At 46.3% G+C, this 21,253-nt stretch overlaps 1 protein-coding gene across 1 annotated transcript; it reads right to left on the bottom strand.

Annotated features, from left to right (window-relative positions):
- Positions 1-617: 617 nt before the first annotated feature.
- On the bottom strand, positions 618-14,226 carry LOC142587181 (uncharacterized). Its single transcript, XM_075698063.1, has 4 exons — positions 14,141-14,226; positions 11,954-12,098; positions 4,991-5,184; positions 618-747 (listed from the first exon to the last, which is right to left on the bottom strand). The coding sequence occupies exons 2-4, from the start codon at positions 12,049-12,051 to the stop codon at positions 725-727; spliced, it is 315 nt and encodes a 104-aa protein (XP_075554178.1). The 5' UTR covers positions 12,052-12,098; positions 14,141-14,226; the 3' UTR covers positions 618-724.
- Positions 14,227-21,253: the final 7,027 nt, after the last annotated feature.

Genomic DNA, 21,253 nt, shown 5'->3' with positions numbered 1-21,253 from the left:
TATATACGTCGAAGTTGACTGGGATCTGGCTTTGCCCAACCACGCGAGAGACGATATCGGGGCATACACTGTGCGTGCGCTTCCGTATGCATTTTCCCTGCACTTCGCTTACCCCCTCTCTTTTTTTTTTTTTTTTTCGTTGCCAGGGGCGTCGACTTGGAGGGTGCGCGCGCGAGGGGGGAAAACGGTTCACTGATGAAGGAAGGCCGTCCACCGCCAGCTTCGCCATCGTAGTGTCGCGCGCTCTCACACGTCTCATTGCCCTTGACCAACTGCCACAGACACACACATGCACCGGTGTGGGAAAAAAAAGTACTAAAGAAAGAAGGCGTAAGCAAAACAAAAACGTTAGGCGGCGTAGACTCACCGCAAGTGTACGCCCGGCCGCGTTCGGGTGAGAGAGATTTCTTCCTTGTTCCGTCGAAATTATGTTACGTACTGTCCCCCTCCCCCTTTCGCCTTTCTCGCCATTCGAAGACGCGAGAGTTGTCGTTACGTGTAGACGCCGGCGGCGGGGGATTAAGCTTGACGCGTCCGCAGATTTCTGCGCTTTATTTCTTTCCTTGTGTGTCTGCGTTTTTTTTTCTTTTTTCTCTTTTGTTTCTGTATGCGGCGGGGTTCGTTTCCGATGGTCCCTTCCTCCGGAGATTCGTCCCATCTGGTGTGGGACGCTGCAGCTCGCGGAAGACGAGAGGGCGACGTTGTTGTGGTCGCCAGTTGCCGTTCAGACTGCGACAGGAGCGTCCACTGCGCAAGAGAATCACGACGAGAAAAAAAAAAAAAGGCGCGGTCAAACTGTGTACGTCGTTGACGCCTACCCAACTTGAAGCACGAGTGCTTTTCTAATAAAAAAAAAGTCGTGATTCATTTATTATGCACCATTCGTTCATCGGGATTCATCATAGTCATAGTCATCATAGTCATCATAGTCATAGTCATTATTTTAACACTTACATATGTAAACGCACTTTACAGCGACCAATTTTTCAGCCCATTTTGCGGCCGTGTTACATCTAGCTATCGCGATTTATCTTTTTCGTCTCACTGACAATTCATTGACGCCGTATCACCGTTTGCATGACGCGCTTTGGCCATGTCTGGCCCTTGAGCAACACACACACACGCACACGCACACTCACTCACTCACTCACTCACTCACTCACTCACTCACTCACTCACTCACTCACTCACTCACTCACTCACTCACTCACTCACTCACTCATCATCATCACGATTGACCATACATGCTTTGTGTAGACAACGGCTGTGTGAATAACGTAAATGTTGTTTAGCGAGCGGTCAAGTAGTGTATTATATACTGTAGTGCTTACATTTATAGTAAGACAGAATGCTTCTAATGGCTAAGAGGTGTGTGCACGGAGAAGTACTATACACACCGAAATACATTTTAAGGTTTCTATGCACGTTCTGTCACACTGGCACAAAGCCAACTCCGGAGGATTGGCCGAGTGTGGGAGCCACACCCAGTGACGTATACCCGGTGACCCAAGCTGTCTAAACACCGTTAGTTTTATTAATTACGTTTCGTAATTAATGTCCAATTAATCTATTCTTATTAAAGTTAACAAATATTTCTTTCTATATCGCCTGTCGCCCGTAGCAGGAATCTACTCATATGAGGTGGACTACTCTAAGAGGCCGACATTGCTTACACTAGAAATCGACATGTGTAATTCGCCAATTAACAAAATTTCGCTAATCAACTTTTATCTGGATACCTTAGCGTAAGTAGTGCATCTAGTACAACAATTGAAGCAAGTGATTTCGGAAGGCGCGTCCACTTGGAACGACTTCTGAAACTATAGCACCAGTTTTTAAGTAAGCGCAGTCAAACTAGGGGCAAAAACGCTCCGTTATTCCGCTTCCTTTTTTAACTATGTGCCCTTTTGTGCGTTTAAGCTCGAAAGTTTCTGGAACACTGATGCATTTGGTTGCAAACTTTGGGAACGCGCATCTCTAAACTGGTGTCGTGCTCAGGATTCGTGCGAAGCGGATATGACTTTTAAATTCACCGGCTACAATGGGCAAATTGCAAGCTGTGGTCTAGAGTAATTAGACTAAAAGCTACGTAGGAAATATATGTCAATTAGTCAAATATTCACTTTCATTTGTTGCGCAAGTTGTCTACCTCGGAGATCAATCTGGCTCAAGAAACTACAGAACATGTGCTACCTGTCACGGGCAATTTTTTTTTTAAATTCCGTTAACGATAAAAAAGAATGTCCACATATACCCGCAAACATGTCCGGCGACGAAACGTCGACGTACGCCCCAACTCGCTTCGCCTTAAAAAGCGAGACTGGTGGCGACGTCACTCGGAAGTTCGAGCATTATCTGGTCGCGATGCAATCAACGGAATTTGCAGGAGCGCAGTGTGTTAGCATTTTAGCGTTGCCAGCTAACATGCAGTTGCCGACACCGGCTGCCAAGATTGCGCATGCGCAGAGCTTACCGGGGCTAAGAAAAAAGAAGCCTAACGCCCGTTATTGTCAGAGCTTGGCGTAAATAACTGTGGGCTCGTGCCGCTTAACGCTCCTGGAACTATACACAGTCGGTTATAAGGGACGCCGAATACAAAGGGCGCCGCACTAATTTAGACCACGTGGGCTTTTTGAAGGTCACGGTACACGAAGCTTTTTTTCAATCCTTTTTCCCAAGATTTTTTTTTTTACAAACGCCCCCCCCCCCCCAACCGTGGGAATGCTGCCGCGGTGGTCGGGAGTCCAACCCGCGACCTCGCGAATAAGCAGCGCAACGCCGTAACAACCGATCCCATCGCGGCGGTGTAAATGTTTTCAACGAACCTTGCTACAGCGCACGCGTGGACAGGCGTCGCGGTATTTCCACCTGTCTTTCGGGTAAGCGTCTACAGACTTCAGTGATCTTCTGTGAAGGTTCAGCTCGAGCGTGACCTAAAGTTTGCGTCTGGAAATTGTTGAGGGCCTTTTAGGGGTTCGCCCTCTGTCGCAGTTATCTTTTTTTTAAATGAGTTCTTTGTGCTCTAGCCACACTGAAGCATTCGGCCCGCATGACCGTGGTTCGCTAAACAGAGACGTGTATTGACTGTCCCCAAGGACTTTCCTTGTAAAACTTGTTTTTTTTTTCAACTTGGTACTGGCATGCACGGTGTACATTGTTTATATTCTTCTTTTTTCTTTTACTGGTGACCGTTCCCGGCCTGCCAACAACTATCAGAAAGCTATCGCTCGACGCAAGGCTAGCGCCTTCATGTATCCGAACCTGCTGCAGTGTTTTCGTCTGCATTCTACTTATCGAAATAGTCTTGCCTAATGTGATGGCGTGCTCGACGCAATCTGAATTGGTAGGTTTTGTTGAGAAATCCGCTCACAGAGCGATTGCTTTCCAGTATTACTTGGACATTACGACACCCGGGTGTGTCTGCGTTACGTTTCTGCGCGCCTGTGTAATCGACTTTTGTTGCGCAGTGACATAAACATCTGTTAAATAAGAGGAAGCTTTAGCTCGGTGGCCCCTATACATAAATCCACGCGAACAGAGAAATCGTTCATCTCGTCAACCGCTGCACCAAATTTGAGATTAGGTTTGTTGCATTTAGAGGAAAAATAAAGTTGACATCCAGTGAATGTTAAATTTTGATTTAGGTCATCAGTGTTTTAAATAAAAATATTTGAACACTGCAACTTTTCGGGAAATGAAGCTATCAAGTTAACAACTCCGTAACTCGGCAATGAAAAATGACATCAAAACCCTGTAAATTGCATATAATAGCGGGTAAAATGGATGGTATAGGTGACTCTCAAGTACAACACTAATATGTGACTATAAGACTTTTGCGAAACCATTGTAATAACATTACGTAAGCTGGAAATTGATATAACGTCCGCTTTAGATACTCTACGAAGTGCACTTTACAGAACTGCGATATCTGTTTTTGATGCATAGTTACAGATGGGTAAACTTCGTGCTTCTATATCTTTTTCAACTGACTTATTTATGGCAATATCTGTAAAAAAGAAGAAACGTGCATGATCTAAATCAAAATTCCGCTTCCAACATACTAAAATTTTGCTTTTCTATTTTATATGCAACACATTTCATTCAAATCAGTCCATAGGCTGCCTCATAAAAGTATTTCTATGTTTTAAATATAATTGGGTAGGCGCCATCGCAGCTGGTCCCGAGCTTCCTGTCGACGCGCCTGTATGTCGGGACCCCTCTCTAGTTAGCTTGATGTTAATTTTCTTTGATTTACGGTAGCCTCGATTTCTTGACTATACGTCTCAGGATGGCCGGCTTTAATGCAAACTACCTTACTTTTGCCTACATCTGATGGACAGCCGCACTAAAGAACAGGTTACTAGCAGTGTTGCACACTTATGCTAAAGTTGCTTCTTGTTTGTTTCTTGGTTCGTTTGTTTGTTTGCGATCTGCACCGTAGTGCTCAAGGTGTCCTAGAAAGAAGTGATGATCTCTGCACGTCTGCGTCCTGACACCACACAGGACAACTTTCAACAGTCACAGTGTGCAGCGGATGGGACACGTACGGCCGTCACCTTGACAGCGTTGGCAAAAATGTGTTCAGTGTTCTAGACAGAAGTGTCGACGCCTGTACGTCGTCTAAAGCCGCATAGTGCTTACAACAATTCGAAAGTATTGAACGAAGGGCCAAGGCGAACAGGGCACGTATACGGCACTGGGCCGAGTTCAGTGCTGCCGAAGCGTGTTCGGTGTTCTATACAGCAGTGCCGACGCCTGTACGTCGTCCAAAGCCGAATAGTGCGTACAACAATTCGAAGCTGTAGAATGAAGGGCGAAACTGTAGAAACGCTAGAAACTGAGGCGAACGGGACACGTATACGGCCCTGGGCCAAGGCCAGCGCTGCCGAAGCGTGTTCGGTGTTCTAGACAGAAGTGTCGGCGCCTGTACATCTAATGGCGCAATAATTCCGGGACTGAATGGCAGGAATGGCACGTCTACTATACGCACGGTATTTCTGCGCGAACAAGATGCCCGCGGCGAGTCCAAGGATCGCGACGGCCACCAGGAGCGCGAGGAGGGCGGCGCCACGCCACTTCCAGCCTATAGCGCCGATCTGAATGCACCGCCACCAGGGGGCGGCATCAGCGGTTGTAGAAGAATGAGCAGCAGCAGCGGCAGGAGAGGGACGTCGAACAGAGGACCTACACGCGACGTGAGACGGCGTCTTTCAATAAGGTTCTTGTTATTTGGAAAAAGAAAAAAGAAAAAGAAATTGAACAGCAGGCACATACACTGAATGATAGCACATCTCTAGTTTATGTTAAGAAACAATGTAATTGCATGTGTCATTAAACAGATGTAGGTGAGCCGCTGAATGTCCGCTGCGCAGACATTACGTGGGGTTTACCTGGGTGGCGCCGCAGAGAACTGAGGAGGTCGATTCATATTAGTCCCGAATGTGTGGCTGAAATCCGGTTTAAAGCCAATTGACGACAATATCAGTATGCTGAGCAGGACGCCGTGAAATTCCGTCACATTTTTGAATTCGCCATCTCAATTGTAAGTTCTGATTCGTTCGTACGGCTGCTACAACCTGTCTGATTGGCTGGCTAAAAAATATGGAGGACGCTTAAGCCTCGCCTTTAAGAGTGGAACGCGGTACCGTTCAAATATTCTTAACTGCTTCTCATGCTTCCGGACAACTGGAGCGTATGTAGCCGTAACGTTTACAGGGAACCGCTGGCCGCGAACGCTATGCACGAAGGCGGGCGTTCTTAACGTCCCTCGGAGCATTAGGCCTTTTGGTAGAAACGCGGCCTCTTGCGTGGGTCGCGATGCGGCGGAGGCGAGCACCATCTGGAGGTATTGCAAGAAACCGAGCGCACTGCTCCGTGGCCCCCGAGATAATCACGCGCCGGCGCGCGCAAATGGCGATCGCCGCGGCCGGTCTATGCATGGTATAAATGCTGGAAAAGGCGTTCTTTTTTAGTTTTCGCGTAACAGCATGATGTTTTCTCGTATAGTCAAATTACAGTCCGACGCTATCATGTCTGTATGTTGTGCGTAAGTCATACGTTACGATTCTTCTACGTATTTTAGCTTGAGAAATTCAATTATTTCAGTAGCGAGCTTCCTTGCGCCACATGGGGGGCCTGGATATGGGTGGTTCGAAAATATTTTTGCCTGAACGACGTCCGACGCCGGATTTTCTGCGACAGGGGGCGCTTTCGCGTTCAAATGCCAACAGGGTGGAATTTGTTGTCAAAGTAGCATCCCTGGTCAAGTAGGTGGAGCGACAGCAGCGCGGTTTGGAATTTCAGGCTCGAGCAGCATTGCAGAAGACTAATAACGATGCCATGTTAGCGTTGGATAAATTTTAATTTACAAGCTACTGCACATCTTATTGTACTTGAAGTAAGAACGTTCACTGAAGAAAAAAAGAAGAGAGACAAGTTTAGTTACAATAATTACGCGATTCGTTGTGGCCGTCTGAGAATCTGAGTGCGTTCTTTGTTTTGCTGGCCTGCAACATCTATGGGTCTTGCGACCCTCGTGAGACAGTGGCGTGGTTAAGGTACGAAATGCCTACCGGCTTCACGCTTTCTTCATCCTGGTTCTTTCCGAACACTGCTTCGTCTCTGCGTTTTTCTCCGCTCTCGTCTCGCTTCGCATTTCTCTACTATACGTCCTTATATTATTATTTTTTTAAAGCGCGCAACCTACTCAAGAAAATAGTTTATGGTATACGCATCTTAAGTAAAGCACGCCCTTACTTCACGCGTACCACATTGCTCTCACTTTACCACTCTTTCGTCCACTCTCGCATTACTTATGGTATCATATGTTGGGGAAACACCTATAATACTCATATTACGTCTTTACAAACAATTCAGAACCGAGCCATCAGAATAATTACCTATAGTTCGTGGTTTTCTAATGCCGCTTCCCTACTACACGAGAATAACATCCTTACTATTTCCGGACTCACTAAATACAACCTAGGTATTTTTTCTACAGATTTCTACATAATGAGCTACCGTCGATCACATTTTCACCATCTTTTTTTTTTATCTAACCTGACAACTAATAGTACCACCAGATTCGCGTTAAATAACAATTTTCTTTTACCACGAATCCGCACTAACTACGGTAAACAAACCGTGGAATTCACTTCCATATCAGTATGGAACACTCTCCCTCTCATTATGAAAAATACAAGATCTTTACACCAATTCAAAAGGGAACTCAAAATGTATTTATTATTGACAAACTAATGAGAAAATTTACTGTAACCGTTTTTTCCCCGTTCTTTCTTGCTTTTTTTGCCTTTTTTGTTTGTTTTTGTTCTTGTAAATAAACCACTGGTATATTTTTTTCCCATGCAATTCTTTATGTTACTGTGAGATAAGCTAAACCTTGTTATTATTTGTAATGAATTCTGTATTTTGCTCTGTTAACGTTCATTTCCTGTTGCTTGTATAATACCTTATTGTATGCTACTGTTGCTTTGAGATGTCAATTATCATCACTATTCTTGTACAGGAGGTCCCGATACAGTCTTTGACTATGGGACCTCCTCCTGCATATTAAATACATGTAATTTGACCCAAATTCTAACGATAAATTCTGATTCTGATTGCTGTTTCTGCTTGGCTCGGTTAGGGTGCACCAGCTCTGCGCTCTTCGCGACAATCATTTTCTTTTTCGCCATGTGACAAAGCACTGTTGTGCAGCGGTGTGGCCGAGTGTTGACGCGTCCTCGGCGCCGCACTCCGTTACATCGTCCATCGAGGACTTCCGAAGCTGAATTTGTGGTGCGCCATGCGCCAGTACGTATGCAGCGTGTGCCTCATACGTAATTCTCCCATCGGCTGCAAACTGCAGTTCGATGATCCCCGCAGTAATGACTGTTACCCAGCAGTCTCAGTACTCTTAATCAATGATCACCGTGGTTGCTAGCCTTACGGATTTGCGGCAATTACTTTGGTGGCATATCTGCTACACTCTTTTTTTTTTCTTTTGTGACAAATGAAGCTTAGGTGGGGATTTCTCTTGCAGTTGGCTTTGATGATTCAGACACTGCAGCAGACGAGACGTTCCCAACTGTGTTCTGTGTTTAGCCCGTCTGGACGTCTGGGAATCTCAGCACCAGCGCCTTGGCGCGCCGCCCAGCCGGCCTATTTCGATCTTGGCGCCCTTTTTTTGTTGCCGAGTTTTTAAAACAGATGGCGTACCTGAGCAACAAAATTCAACATAGCTCGGCGCTTTCTAATGGAATGCGAATATTTTCACCCAGTCAGAACGGGAGTGAACGTCCACCTACCAAGACGAGTTCCAAGCTGATTGAAAAAAAAAAAGAAAAGCGTTGGAAGTCAGCACCGTATGTGTCTTTCTGTCTTGTCCCCGTCTGTTGAGCTGTGCTTGTGTTATAATTGGAATGTTAACTGGGGTTCAGTGATGCGAGATCAACAGTATACAACTGCAAAAAAAAAAAAAAAACACCGAGAAGGTATGCGAGCGGAATCGACAAGTGCATAGGCAACTGTACAAGATAGAGCAGAGATAAGGTATATGCTAGATTACGTTATATTGTGACGCATAATCACACCGGCTATATAGATGGTAATTTGTCGCTACTGCGATTTAATGGTGATGCCACAAGCGCTATCATTGTCCGTAAGTGTAACTTGCTTAGACAAATGTAGGCATATGTCAATTGTAAATGAAATTGTAGGATCGTCATCAGATGACATAATAACACGGGTTACATAATATCGTTTGTAGCTGCGTCCGGGGTCAGCTCTCAATTCTCTATTCAAGCGCACGCGAGACTTAGAAATACCCTCGTCGAGCAAGCGTTGAACGGATTTCAGCAAAAAGTGATTGCATATTTTAAAGAAAATAAGTTTAATTCTTGTCTGTGGTGGGGAGCATATTTGGTGTTTCGGTTCTGATATCTAAATCAATAGATATCGAGGAATAAAGCACAGCCACGCAGTTTACTACTCCACAACTCGAAAACGAGCTCGACGATTTATTGCAATTCCGTAAATTGAAGATATTCACGACAGCGTGAAAAGTGGACAAATTTAATGCGTTGAACATTATAGTTTGCGCGAAGTCGCTATTTTGTCTGTGCGGGCTTTCAGGAAGTTATGTCGACAAAGGTACTGGTTCACAAGTTCTAGGAAAACACAATAGAAAGTCAATAGAAACGCAACAATATTTGTAACCACTTTCGTAAAGGTGGCATGGGAATCATTATTTGAAAGATTAGGCCTGTAAAAACATGGGCACGAGAGGAACGATAAGGATAACACAGACGCTGAATTCCAAGCCGAGGATGAGGTAAGACTTTACGACCTGACAAGGTGATGAGTAAAAGGCCTATCTATGCAAAACCCGCAAGCGTGCTTCTTCTCGCAGCTTGTGCGACCTAACCAAGATCGCGGACCTCAGGCTAGAATATAAATAAGGCGGGATGGTAGGCACATGCGAGAGGTGAAATATTTTGTGATTTTCTCGACTTCCATTGCATTCAAAATTCTTAAAAATTGTGCGTGCTTAGTAATGACATTCTTCAATAAAATGCCGAGATGTATTAAAAGTTCATTTAAAATTGTTGGAACTGTGAGCTTTTGTAACTATCTGTCTTTGTATTTCGGTGAAGGAAGGTTTAAAAATCATCTGATAATTTACTAATGAAATTAGAAAGCTGAAACTTGTCTCAAACATTGTTCGCAATGTGGGCTTTTGACTGAAGTAAATCAATGACATTCACATTGCAATTTGACTCAAAATTAATTTTTCAAGCTTGACTTCCAAATATAAGGGTAATCTTCCAATGAATTTTTGTAAAACATTTGCTTCAGGTAACGTAAGTGTTTTAGTTCAGTAAATAGATTCGGCACATTACTACAGTTGAGCAGAATCTTGCGACAAAACATGCTGACCGTGGCGTCTCTCCATCCGCCCCGCGCTCCAGTCACTGTCCAAGCTTTTGAAACGCACGCGAAACACATAAAACGCCGTAACGATCTCACTTGACAACCGGTACTCAAGCGATTCGAATGAAATTTTCTGCGTTTATGAGAGAAATCTGAATTCTACACCGACTGTACGAGCTAAATTAGGACGTAAGGTCTACCATTTTTTGTTGGTGTTTACAAGGACTGCTCGAAAACCAAGAGGCCTAAAAGCAACCTGACAACGAAAGTTTACAAATCCACATCTTCTGCAGCAAAAACAGATATCGCGATTCTGTAAGCTGCGTCTATTAGAGCAAATGAAGCGGGCGAACATGATATCTGAGCTTTCAGCAACGGCGTGAAATGGTTACTGTGCTTACGAGGGTGTTGTCCTGCCTACAAATCAGTGCTATTATTTAGAGAGGCGCATAATACGTAGACCCGTTTTGTCCGTTTTAGATATCTGAAGTGGTTCAGTTTAGGGAACTGTGATGTTTTTTTCATTGCCCAGTTGCCGAATGCTGAACTTATTGCTTCAGTTATCCCAAATTCCGCGCTTGGTCAGCAATTCTTGGTCGAGACAAATTGTTGATAGAAGTAAAAACCTGGTGCTACAGCCCGTAGATTTGAATTTTTTAATGCGATTAGCATTCTCCGTGAACTTCATCCCCTTTGCATTACGCATGATGTTGACTGGGCACATGCCGAATGGGCATGTGCCCAGTGGGCATAACCACTGGCATAACCAGAGGAGTTACCATAATCGATAATCAGCGGAGTTATCGGCGTAGCCAGTGGAGTTAGTTGTAGAGCGCCCGCTGCGGTGGCCTTCCCAAGTTTTATTTAATTGACAACGGTGTTTCATTGGGTGTGCACCAGAATAGACACCTTGGGTCATTGGAAGCATAACAGCAGTCAAAAAGCGCCCGCAAAAGAAAGGAACACTGACAGACACGGAAAATCGCTGCTCAGTGCTCAGTGTCAGTGTTCCTTTCTTTTGTGGGCCTTTTTCGACGCTGCTGTTATGTCCTGCAAAATAAGTGACCAACTCTCCCAAAAATGAGTAAAGGCAAGGTGCAAAAGACAAGGACTGAAGAAGGACACAAATGACAAGACCGGCGCTTGTGTCCTTCTTCAGTCCTTGTCTTTTGCGCCTTGCCTTTACTCATTCAAGCATGAACCAACTAGCCCAAGCAAGAGTTTTACTCGCCCGAGAGCTCATTTTCTAGGACGACTGCATACGTATGTGCAGCTGCGCATGTGCCTCTGGGTATATGCCCAAACGTACAACTTGAGCCATTGGGTACGCCCGTGCATCCGGGCATGCGCCACTGAGGAGTGCCCGAGTAAGTGGCCCCGGACGCCTTTGTAACCCAGTTGCCCGGGGCATGCGAAATCTTTCGTTATACCGGTCGTTTCGCTGTAAAGGTCGCGCACCGCACTCCTCGCAGTGGAAGCCGGGACAGCGTTGTGCCTTCGTCATACAAGTCATTTCGTTGAAGAGGCGCCGGACTGCATGTGCAACTGGGTGTATACATATATGTGCCCGAACAGTGCAATGTGGGTCGCTGTATATATGTGTGACTGCTGCCACTGGGTACGTGTGGTTGAATAAACAATTTTGGTCATTGGGGCCCGAGAAGCATTCTTGGGACAATCCTCCAGCATCGCTGTGTGCCACTGGGCAGGATGAGACGAACAGAACAAGGGGCAAGAAGTTAAGCAAGTCAGTTACACAGAAGTGAATAACTTGGCACTATATATACGGTGAATCGTTATACACTGCTTTGATGCTAATCGCACTAACGTCGACATTACTCGTGAGATGGATTCTGTCGGATTCTTTTCCCTTCTTTTAAATGCCGCAAGCATAATCAGAATCATCGAAGGGCATGTCCGGCAAAATAATTTCTCCTTTTTTTACGCATTTGGGTATGAGCTTCCTAGCTGAAGTTTCCTCTTAATCTTTTGTTTTCAGGTCAAAGCGAAAGCAAATGCGCACCTTGTGAGGGAACCTCCTCGTTGCTCTTGGGTCCTGGCCGGGGGCCAGGTGGAGGGCTGCACCTTGGCCGGCAGCCGGATGTCCCCGGAGCCCTCCATCAGAAAATGATGCTAGTGCTGATAACCCAAGAGATTGCATGAACCCACTGCGAGGAAGGAATAAGCCAAGATTCGATAGGAATGTTGTAAGGAAAAGCAAAAGATCCACGAAAACACAAAGTTAATTTAGGAACACCCCTTTAGCCGTATTGAATTGAATTCTCCCGTTCGTAATATCCCGCCTTTAGAAGGAACCTTATTTTTGGGGCATTGCCACAGGGCTGTCTGTCTAGCTAGCGTATAATTTATTTTCGAACCAAGGTGATTTCCTTGCTAAGATTGTCAGAACGTTACGCTATTTTTTTTCTTCCGATTTCTTTTAGTTTTTGACTATTTTTTTTGTAATCCTATCTGATTCTTGGCCAGTCCTCCATTCTCCCGTAGTGGGCATGAGCCATATTTAGAGAGAGAGAAAAAAAACAGCTGAGCAACCGCAGGAAACAGGGACTGGACGATTGATCCATTAACTTCCCGATTAATTGATTAATACTCATTTGTTGGAATGAGAAAATTCCTGCTGGAGCGAGTAATGGGGCGAAAAATAACAGGTGCAGCTTTAAGAGACGGGAAGATAGCGGCGTGGATTGGAAAGAGAGCAACAGGCGCCAGCCGATATTGTAGCTCACATTAATACGAACAAAAAAAAAGATGGAGTTGGAGGGGCCGTATAAAGACGTAGGGCAGATAACCGGTGCTCTGTTAGATTTACCCAACGGGCGCCACGAAAAGGGAAGATCAGTCGAGGATGGGAGATAACTTTTTTCGGAAACAAAACTCGAAAACCTCCCGGCACCCGCTGGCTCGCTGAAGACGTGGGTAATTGGGAATCTCCGGGAGCGACCTCCTTTTCGCCCTGCACATAAAATATGATAATGGCGACGACGATTCCCTTTGGTGAACGGCAAGGAATGGAACGACACGTTGAGCTTCAGTGTTTCGATTTAGATGTCACACCTGTGGACCACGCGCGCCCATTGCACCTCCAGACGGCGGAGCGAAACATCCAAAGCTGTGCGAACACCTGTAACAGGGCCCCATGACTGGCTATGACTATTAACTATCAAGTTCCACCGTTAACTATTGAGCTACTATTAACAGGTCGTGGCTGTTAACAGCCATAGGAATCTTCTGTTTACAGGCGAACCTTAACAAGCTTCCATTGCCTTCGCAGCTGGACCTTCTACTGCGTGCATATGAGTGGTGTTCGGTACACTTGGAAAGTGTACTCACTCACAGCGTCGCCTACTGATAACTATCGATTCAAACAGCGGGATGTGTTTTACTGCGAAGCTTTCTTTGCCTCTTCCTACCCACTTTGTAAGTGCTGGGTGCTGTCCCGCCGAGTAGATCACAGGCCCACTACCCACTAGCACACTACCAACTTGCCACACTACTGAATAGGTCACTGCAGACTGTTAGCCGTTTGTTGCCTCGATGCGACACTAAACCCTCTAGATAGCATCGCGAATATTTCGGGGGTACAGAGAGGCTAGTCGCGGAGAGAGTTACTGTATGTGGTCCCACTCGCTCTAGCCACGGCTTTCCGTTTCTTACGGCGTGGGGCAACCAAAAGCAAGAAGTATAGAAGTAGGCAAGAAGTATAGAGGTAGGCAAGAAGTGTAGAAGTAGGAAAGAGAAGAGTGGATAAGTCGGGAACAGAATAGGGTGACCAACGGCTCCGAATTTAGCGGGACAGTCTCATATTTTGAGTCCCGAGTCCCTGCTTGACCCGATCGAGACTGCCTAATGCCCAGACTTGCCCTTTTTTGTCTTCTGCTGTGTACCAATTAATGAACAAGTCTTTCTTCCTATGACGCGGGTCAGTTAGGCTGCACGTGCTCCTCTTTTGTCTTCTGTTTGCATGGTCATAAACATAAAGACGGTTTCGTTTTTGTTGGAGTTTTGCTTATCTTCCGTTCGCAGTAACCTCTGTCACCGTTCTAACCGTTCTTGCTTAACCGTTACAGTATACACCTCTATCAGTATTGGTAGCCGTGTTAGCCATGCAAGCAACCACTACTGCACCTTTCTTGTAAATAGAGGCATGGTAGAATTAAGAAAATAAATCGTGAGACTTTGTTTCACGCACGGATAGGCGGTTCCTCGCGCTGACAGGGTCGGTCGTCGACAACCGCCCCCTTCTCACCCATCCCGTCCTCTCGAGAGATGGCAACCCTGGAACAGAAGCAGCCGAGTGTGGGAATCAGTTGCAACGCTTCAAACACACGTCAACGACGTCAAATTTGGACCGAAGCGTGCGTTGAGTGGGGAGGAAACGGGAGTCCCGAAAGGAGTTTCGAGCGGAACAAGAACGCATTCGACATGGCCAGTTTGCAAACTTGGGTCGTTTGTCGTCTGTTCAGGAAAAAAAAAACACACAAGTGTATAGCTACACAGATAATTGATGCAATCCAATAACGGCATACGATGCACTGTACACTACAGGTACCGGACCTGGAAGGTGCACGCCCGATTGCACGGTAATTCCTCAACAATCACAGAACGGTATAGTCAAGTTTCGCTTACACAGACTCACATAGCGAATGTGAGTCAGAATCGCATAGTCACTATGTAAGAACAGAGTCACATAGGACAGCAAAGAGAGAACTTGATGAAGGGAATCGCACAAATTTTCAGCTAGCACGTTTTCTTTCTTCTGAGTAAATCGCAAGTTCAACAGTCAAACCGCCACGCCTCGCCATACAGCAATCATCGCTCATTACACGAGTCCTCGCATTATGAGGCATGCCAACAACTCATCCCAAAGTGCTACATTTTTGTCCTCCTTCCACTGCTACTACCACAATATCAACCCCCCCCCCCCTCTACCCCCGCTTCCTTGCTTTTTCTCAAACTTTCTTTCTTCTTTCTGGCTACTTGCCTGCTTTTCTTTTTACTTTTACAGGGCCGAGCAGTGGCAAACGTGTGAAAACCAGCAAGTAAAAAAAAAACGCACTTGGTGGGTTTCGTCATGTCTGCCAAGGCATGGTGCAATACACGTCCCCGTCTTTTCCTTGCCTCAAACTGAAATAAACACGTTTTCCTCTTCTACACTGCAAGCTGCTCTGACCTTTGCAAAAGTATTTCTCGTACCTTCCTTTCGACATTCTGCTAACTTACGTTACCTCCGCACTAGCTTTTACTGCGGGTACCTCGACTTTATGCCCGGTTCCTTTCTTTAATTTTCACAAACTGAGAATGAGAATTGTCTGTAGCAGGTTTATTTATCTATTTGGAATAATATTGATGTCGTTACGTTATAGAGAGGAGCAGTACAGTCGTGGTACGCTGTTGCGGACGCAAGTCTCGAACGCCGATTGATCCGTGTTGCTGGCGATGGAGGCGGGGGTGGTGCTCCCATTCCGCTGACGTTTTCTGGCACGAATGAAGGAAAGTAGAAGTTGGTGCGGCAGCTCGACACAGGAACATATAAAAACGATGATGTACAAGTGACGAGACGTAGGACAGCGCAGTAAGAAGAGCGTTCTTGAGATAGTGGTTAGTAAAAAAAAAAAAAAAGATTTTTATGAAAAAGATTCGAGACGTGCAATATTGTTCTTCTGCAGGAGAGATCAGGAAGCTTAAAGGAGTAACTTCATTGCAGAAACGCTGGAAGTAAGAGAATAACCGGAAAGAAACGAAACGATCTCAACGGTTCTGGATGACCTCGAGATCAGCAATGAGCACTGATGATGGGGGAGGCGAGGCGTATACTCTCGCTTGAACCCTAACCTAAGTTTTTTGTAGAGCGTTAGTTTTAGTGAAAAAGTTAAATACACCCCTGGTGGTCAAACCTAATCCGAAGCCTCCCCCTCCCCACTATGACGTACCTCATGATGGAATAGTGGTTTTGCCACGGAAAACCCCAATTCAATTCAATTGAAAAACTTCTCCGATACGTCAGAGCTGCGGCCATTCTCTCCCGTTAATTTTTAATTTCTTTTACGCACGAGTAACAGAATCTCTGTGCATCCACGTGATGTTGCGTTTGCATTTCGCAATAGCCTATGAACGGTGAGGGGTTTCGTGGCGTCTGTGTGCAGAAACTGTCACCATGTGGGCTGCGAAGTCCCGTCTTTGAGGACCAAATTCTGACCGTCCAGCGCGCCCGCGATCCGGCCGGCTATAGATCTGTCATTCCCGTCGTGGGATTAGCCGGGTGCGCGTTTTGTCGCGTTCTGCGGGCCCCAATAAAAGTTTATTCACTCACTCACTCGTCCTCGTGATAGTGCATAAAGGGGTCCAAGCCCAATGACACATACCCCTACATGTGGGTTCGGGGACCTGTAACGCGTCCTTGAACTAACCCTATCACACCCGATACCCAAGGAGGTGCCAAGCACAAGGGTAAGAACGGACGTTTTTGAAAAAAAAAATGTGTTCAACTTTTTCAAAAAGAACTTAAGAAATTTTCGGCGCCACCCGCGCGACCACGCTCGTGTCAGCTCACGCGTTCGTCTCCGTTGCCGCTCATCATACCTATATAGAGAGTATTCAAGTGACGTCACGTACGCCATACTGTAGTACTATTCACAGCTTCCACTGTGCTGCTGGAGATAAGCGGATTTAGATAACACACAGGCTTTCACCGTGCTCGCTGTACTACAATATGGCGACCTCGATGACGTCAGTGCATACCCCGTTATGTGTATCAGGTGCAACCCTGTGGAAGCTCTACGCGAGAGGTGCGGTCACCAAAGTTTATCTCTCCGCGCGGTCCGTCTATATGCTTCGCTGCGCGCCAGCGGCGTCTGCCCGCGCGAGCATGCACGTGAGGCTGCCGCGGCGGGATGCAAATAAAAAAAACAACAACGAAAAAGCAGATTGATATAGAAGAACGTGTTGGCAGCCGAATGAGCGCATACTTTGTTTGCTTCTGAGGGCAAATTCTTATTTACGTTCAGAACTGACCTTATATAATGAACATTTTCACAAAAAATCTATCAAAAGACACCGAACTGTTTCTTAGTGCAAACGCAGCGCCACTGCAAAAGACGTATCTAGCCTCCACAGCGTTGCATCTGATGTATGAAACCGAGTATAAGGTTCCTAGATTTCCTGACAAAAAAAAAAAAAAAGAAAATGTCTAGGGACCTTAATCATTCTAGCGTAGAATTTTACTTCTCTTCTGTCGTCATAATGGGGAAACCGCGTTTACAGGGGTATGAGCCGTTGCTTAAGGGGGTATTCAGCCATTCGTTGTCTCACGTGACGGAAGCGTTTAATAACAGAGGTGACACGCGAATGCGTGTGCGTACCTATATCGTCACGATGAGTACAGATCAGGACAATAAATGTGTTCGCACATGTGTTGAAAATTCTGTCACCTCTGTGTCGTGCATTAAACAGCTTCGCTGGTGTCATCTCCCTTCACAGGGTGGAATGGCTCATGAATTTTCTTTTGCACGCGCGCCTGCACTTACGACATGTTAAACACGTTATCCTAAAAAGAATCACTTAATTAATCTCTCCAGTTAGTGAATAAGGTAAGCTGAAGAGGGGGCGGGCGGCTTAATTTAGACCTCCGGGGTTCTTGAGCGTGCTCCTTAATGTCACCGCACGAAGGTTCTTGCTTTCTGCCACCGTGGGAATCGCACCCGCAGCCTCGCGTGCTCACTAACAGAACGCGAGAGCCTCTGAGCCACGCACCCCGTCGGGCCTGAAAAAAAAAGCATACATAAATAAATGAACTAGACACGGTTGGGGGAAGCGTGGAGCCAGGAGAAAATGTCGAGCTGGACCGCGTGAACCGTAAACAGCGGACGCGGCGATTCTCTCTCTCTCTCTCTCTCTCTCTCTCTCTCTCTCTCTCTCTCTCTCTCTCTCTCTCTCCCCGCTCCTTCTCTGACCGGGGAAAATATAGCCGCTCGACACGTGGGAAATCTGGGACGGACCATGGCTGCAGTGCCTCTTGGTTAAGTGATGCGGTGGCGCTTCATTTTTTTAAAGAAGTTTCTTTCTCCTCTCTTTATTTCGTTATCAATAAAGACGCCAGAGGCCAAACTGCGCGGGGCCTGACTGCGTCGGGAGTGGTGCGATTAAGCAGGCCATGCGTTTAGTATTACCTGGTAAACGTCGCCGGTCTCTTTAATTATAGTGACCCGTTTATATAAAGGAGCACCGATACGTAGTTTAGAAGTTCCAGAAACTCTACCACAGGCCTCTCGCACGTAAAGGGATGACACTTAGCAATTACGAAGGTTGGGAAGCACTTGCAGGATTTTTAAAATTTTGATACTATGGTTTGTGCCAGAACGCCGCAACCTGGCGCCATCAGCATTGTAGTGACAATGTAGAACAATATTCGTCGTCCATGTGTAGAAGTCTATATATGATGATGTTGCTCACAAAAACAAAATAAAACCGTAATGCAATTATGCGACTCCAACGCCAGTGATGGCATCTATTTGAACCGAAGTTATCGTGAAATTATTAATTAGATGTCACAAAATTCAATGTAGTGCGCTTTCAGTTACCTTCATTGACACCCTCTCCAAAGTGTAATCTCCGGCAATGCTTATGTTTTCGTGCACAGCACAGGTCACGACTGTCATGCTGCGCAATATCATGTGCAACGCGTGTCATGGGATGTTTATGGACTGCACAGTTCACAAGCTATGCCGAATCGCATAGCAAGCTATGCCGAATCGTCTGTGCCCGTGACGGGCACGGACGTGACGTTTGCTGTCTGTCGAGGCGAGCGCGGCGAGAAGAGGGGCCTGTCTAGAGAAGTACGACGCCAGAGATGAGTAACGTTGACTGTTATTTGCTCGTTGCATTTCAGCGTCTTTAGTCTAATCTCGTGTGTACATCTCGTGTGCACGTGCTCTCGCGTACACGTGATCGCGTGTGCACGTGCTCTCATACGCACATGCTCTCGCACGCACGTGACCTAGTGTGCACGTGCTCTCGCACGCACGTGACCTAGTGTGCACGTGCTCTCGCACGCACGTGACCTAGTGTGCACGTGCTCTCGCATACACGTGATCGCGTGTGCACGTGCTCTCATACGCACGTGCTCTCGCACGCACGTGACCTAGTGTGCACGTGCTCTCGCACGCACATGATCTCGTGTGCACGTGCTCTCGCATACACGTGATCGCGTGCGCACGTGCTCTCATGCGCACGTGACCTCGTGTACACGTGCTCTCACACGCACATGATCTCGTGTGCACATTTCGTGTGCACGTGCTCTCGCATACACGTGATCGCGTGTGCACGTGCTCTCGCACGCACGTTATCACGTGTGCACGTGCTCTCATGCGCATATGCTCTCGCACGAACGTGATCTCGTGTGCACGTGATCTAGTATGTACGTGATCTCGTGTGCACGTGCTCTCGAACGCACGCGACCGCGTGTGCACGCGATCTAGCGTGCACGTGCTCTCGCAAGCACATGATCTCCTCTGCACGTGATCTCGTGTGCACACGCTACGCAATGTGACGGACGCGTCAATTAACTGAAGAGCTACTTGGCGTTGACACCGCCCTCACATAGCGTCATTTTTCCTCCTGGCTTGCGCGCTCCAAGAATACGCGTTTGACATCTCCCACTTTACCGGCCTCTCTTTGACAGCTGTCGTAGTCTCGCTGTCCACGCAGGAGCGAAGCTTTATCAGAACGCTAAAGGACTATCAGTTTAGGCTAACAAAGGAAAACATTCTTTCGAAAGTCAATAGCGATTGAGTTCGCGGAAGGCGGTTTGACCTATTAGGGGAGGAAACGACGACCAAAACTTCCCTTTCTCGATTTTCCCGGTAATAGTAATGACATATGATAACGTGGTAGTATTGATGACGGCTAACATATGGGGCAAAAACTTTGAGGTTACCGAAGAAACTCAAGGACAAGTTAAGGACCACGCAAAGAGCGATTGAACGGAAAATGGTAGGTGTCATGGTAAGAGACAGGAAAAGAGCGGTGCGGATCAGAGAGCCAATGTGGATGACCGATATTCTATAGTTGACATTCAAAGAAAGAAAAAAAAAGATGTGGCTAGGCAGACCATGCGTAGGCCAAATATTACCGGTGCACCATTGGAGTTACAAGATGGGTGCCAAGGGAAGCGAAGCGCAGTCTGCAGGAAATGAGGCGGGGGGACGAAATTAGGAAATTTGCGGGCGCAGGTTGGAAATCGCGGCTCGCGCAAAAGAGGGGTAATTGGAGATCACTGGGAGAGCCCTTCGTCCTGCAGTGGACATAAATGTAGGCTGCTGCTGCTGCTACGGATGATGATGATGATGATGATGATGATGATGACGTCAGGTCCGACATTTCGAGACCAACGTTGGCATAGAGTGCGCAGCAACAGTTTGCTGTTTCGCGTCTGTGTCCTGGAGCGGGACAGATCAAACACACGAATGCCACAACAGGTTTTACTCGCTCACGACGAGATGCCGCCCAGCTGGCCTTACAACAACTGTCCGCAGGTGCGAAGGCCTCCCGCTTATATGCGTATATGCCAGTGCCGACAGAGGTAAGTCGAGTGGGCGTGGCGTCGACGAGGTGGTGCCCTACAAATTAAAATAATAATAATAATAATAATAATAATAATAACGATTTATTTTCATCACCACTACATTGCTGGAGGGGATGGGAATAAAAGCGATTGACACTTTGTGTTTCCCCGGATTCACTTTCGCTAAGCGTTTCATATAGCTCCTGTACGTTCTTCTACTTAAACAAATCAACTGCCAAATTAGCCAAATTACCTCTTTCTTACTTATTTCCCGCGAGCGACACATAATTCACTGCACATTGCAAAAGAACACAGGACGACCAGGCGGAAAGCACAATACACTGCCCAAATATTGCATTGTCGGTTTCTTTTTCATTTACATTTATTTATTAGTTTTGTAATAATAATTTATATTTTTATTATTAGTAGCACAACAGAGAGTAATGGTGTAACCGAAGTATTTTATGCCGCAATATCTGAGCAGCAACTCATGTAGTACAACAGAAGAGAGCATGCAGAACAAAACAGAAAAAAAAGAAAACTTGGAATCTAAGTACCAGGAACTCTTGCAAGAAGCATGTACACATCGGAAGATTTACGGAGAAACTCATGTTTGATATCCGTTCTTACGTCTCATCCGCTCTAAAAACGACGGAGTTCTCTCAACTCCTTTTGTGCGCGATCAACTGATAGTCTCTCATTTCACTCCGTACTTACTGTACGTGTTTACTCCGTATTTACTCT

The sequence above is a fragment of the Dermacentor variabilis genome, chromosome 7 (genome assembly GCF_050947875.1).
Source record: "Dermacentor variabilis isolate Ectoservices chromosome 7, ASM5094787v1, whole genome shotgun sequence".
In the NCBI taxonomy this organism is placed as follows: domain Eukaryota; kingdom Metazoa; phylum Arthropoda; class Arachnida; order Ixodida; family Ixodidae; genus Dermacentor; species Dermacentor variabilis.
Note: the sequence above shows the minus strand (reverse complement) of the source record. Positions and strands in the feature narration are given on the sequence as shown.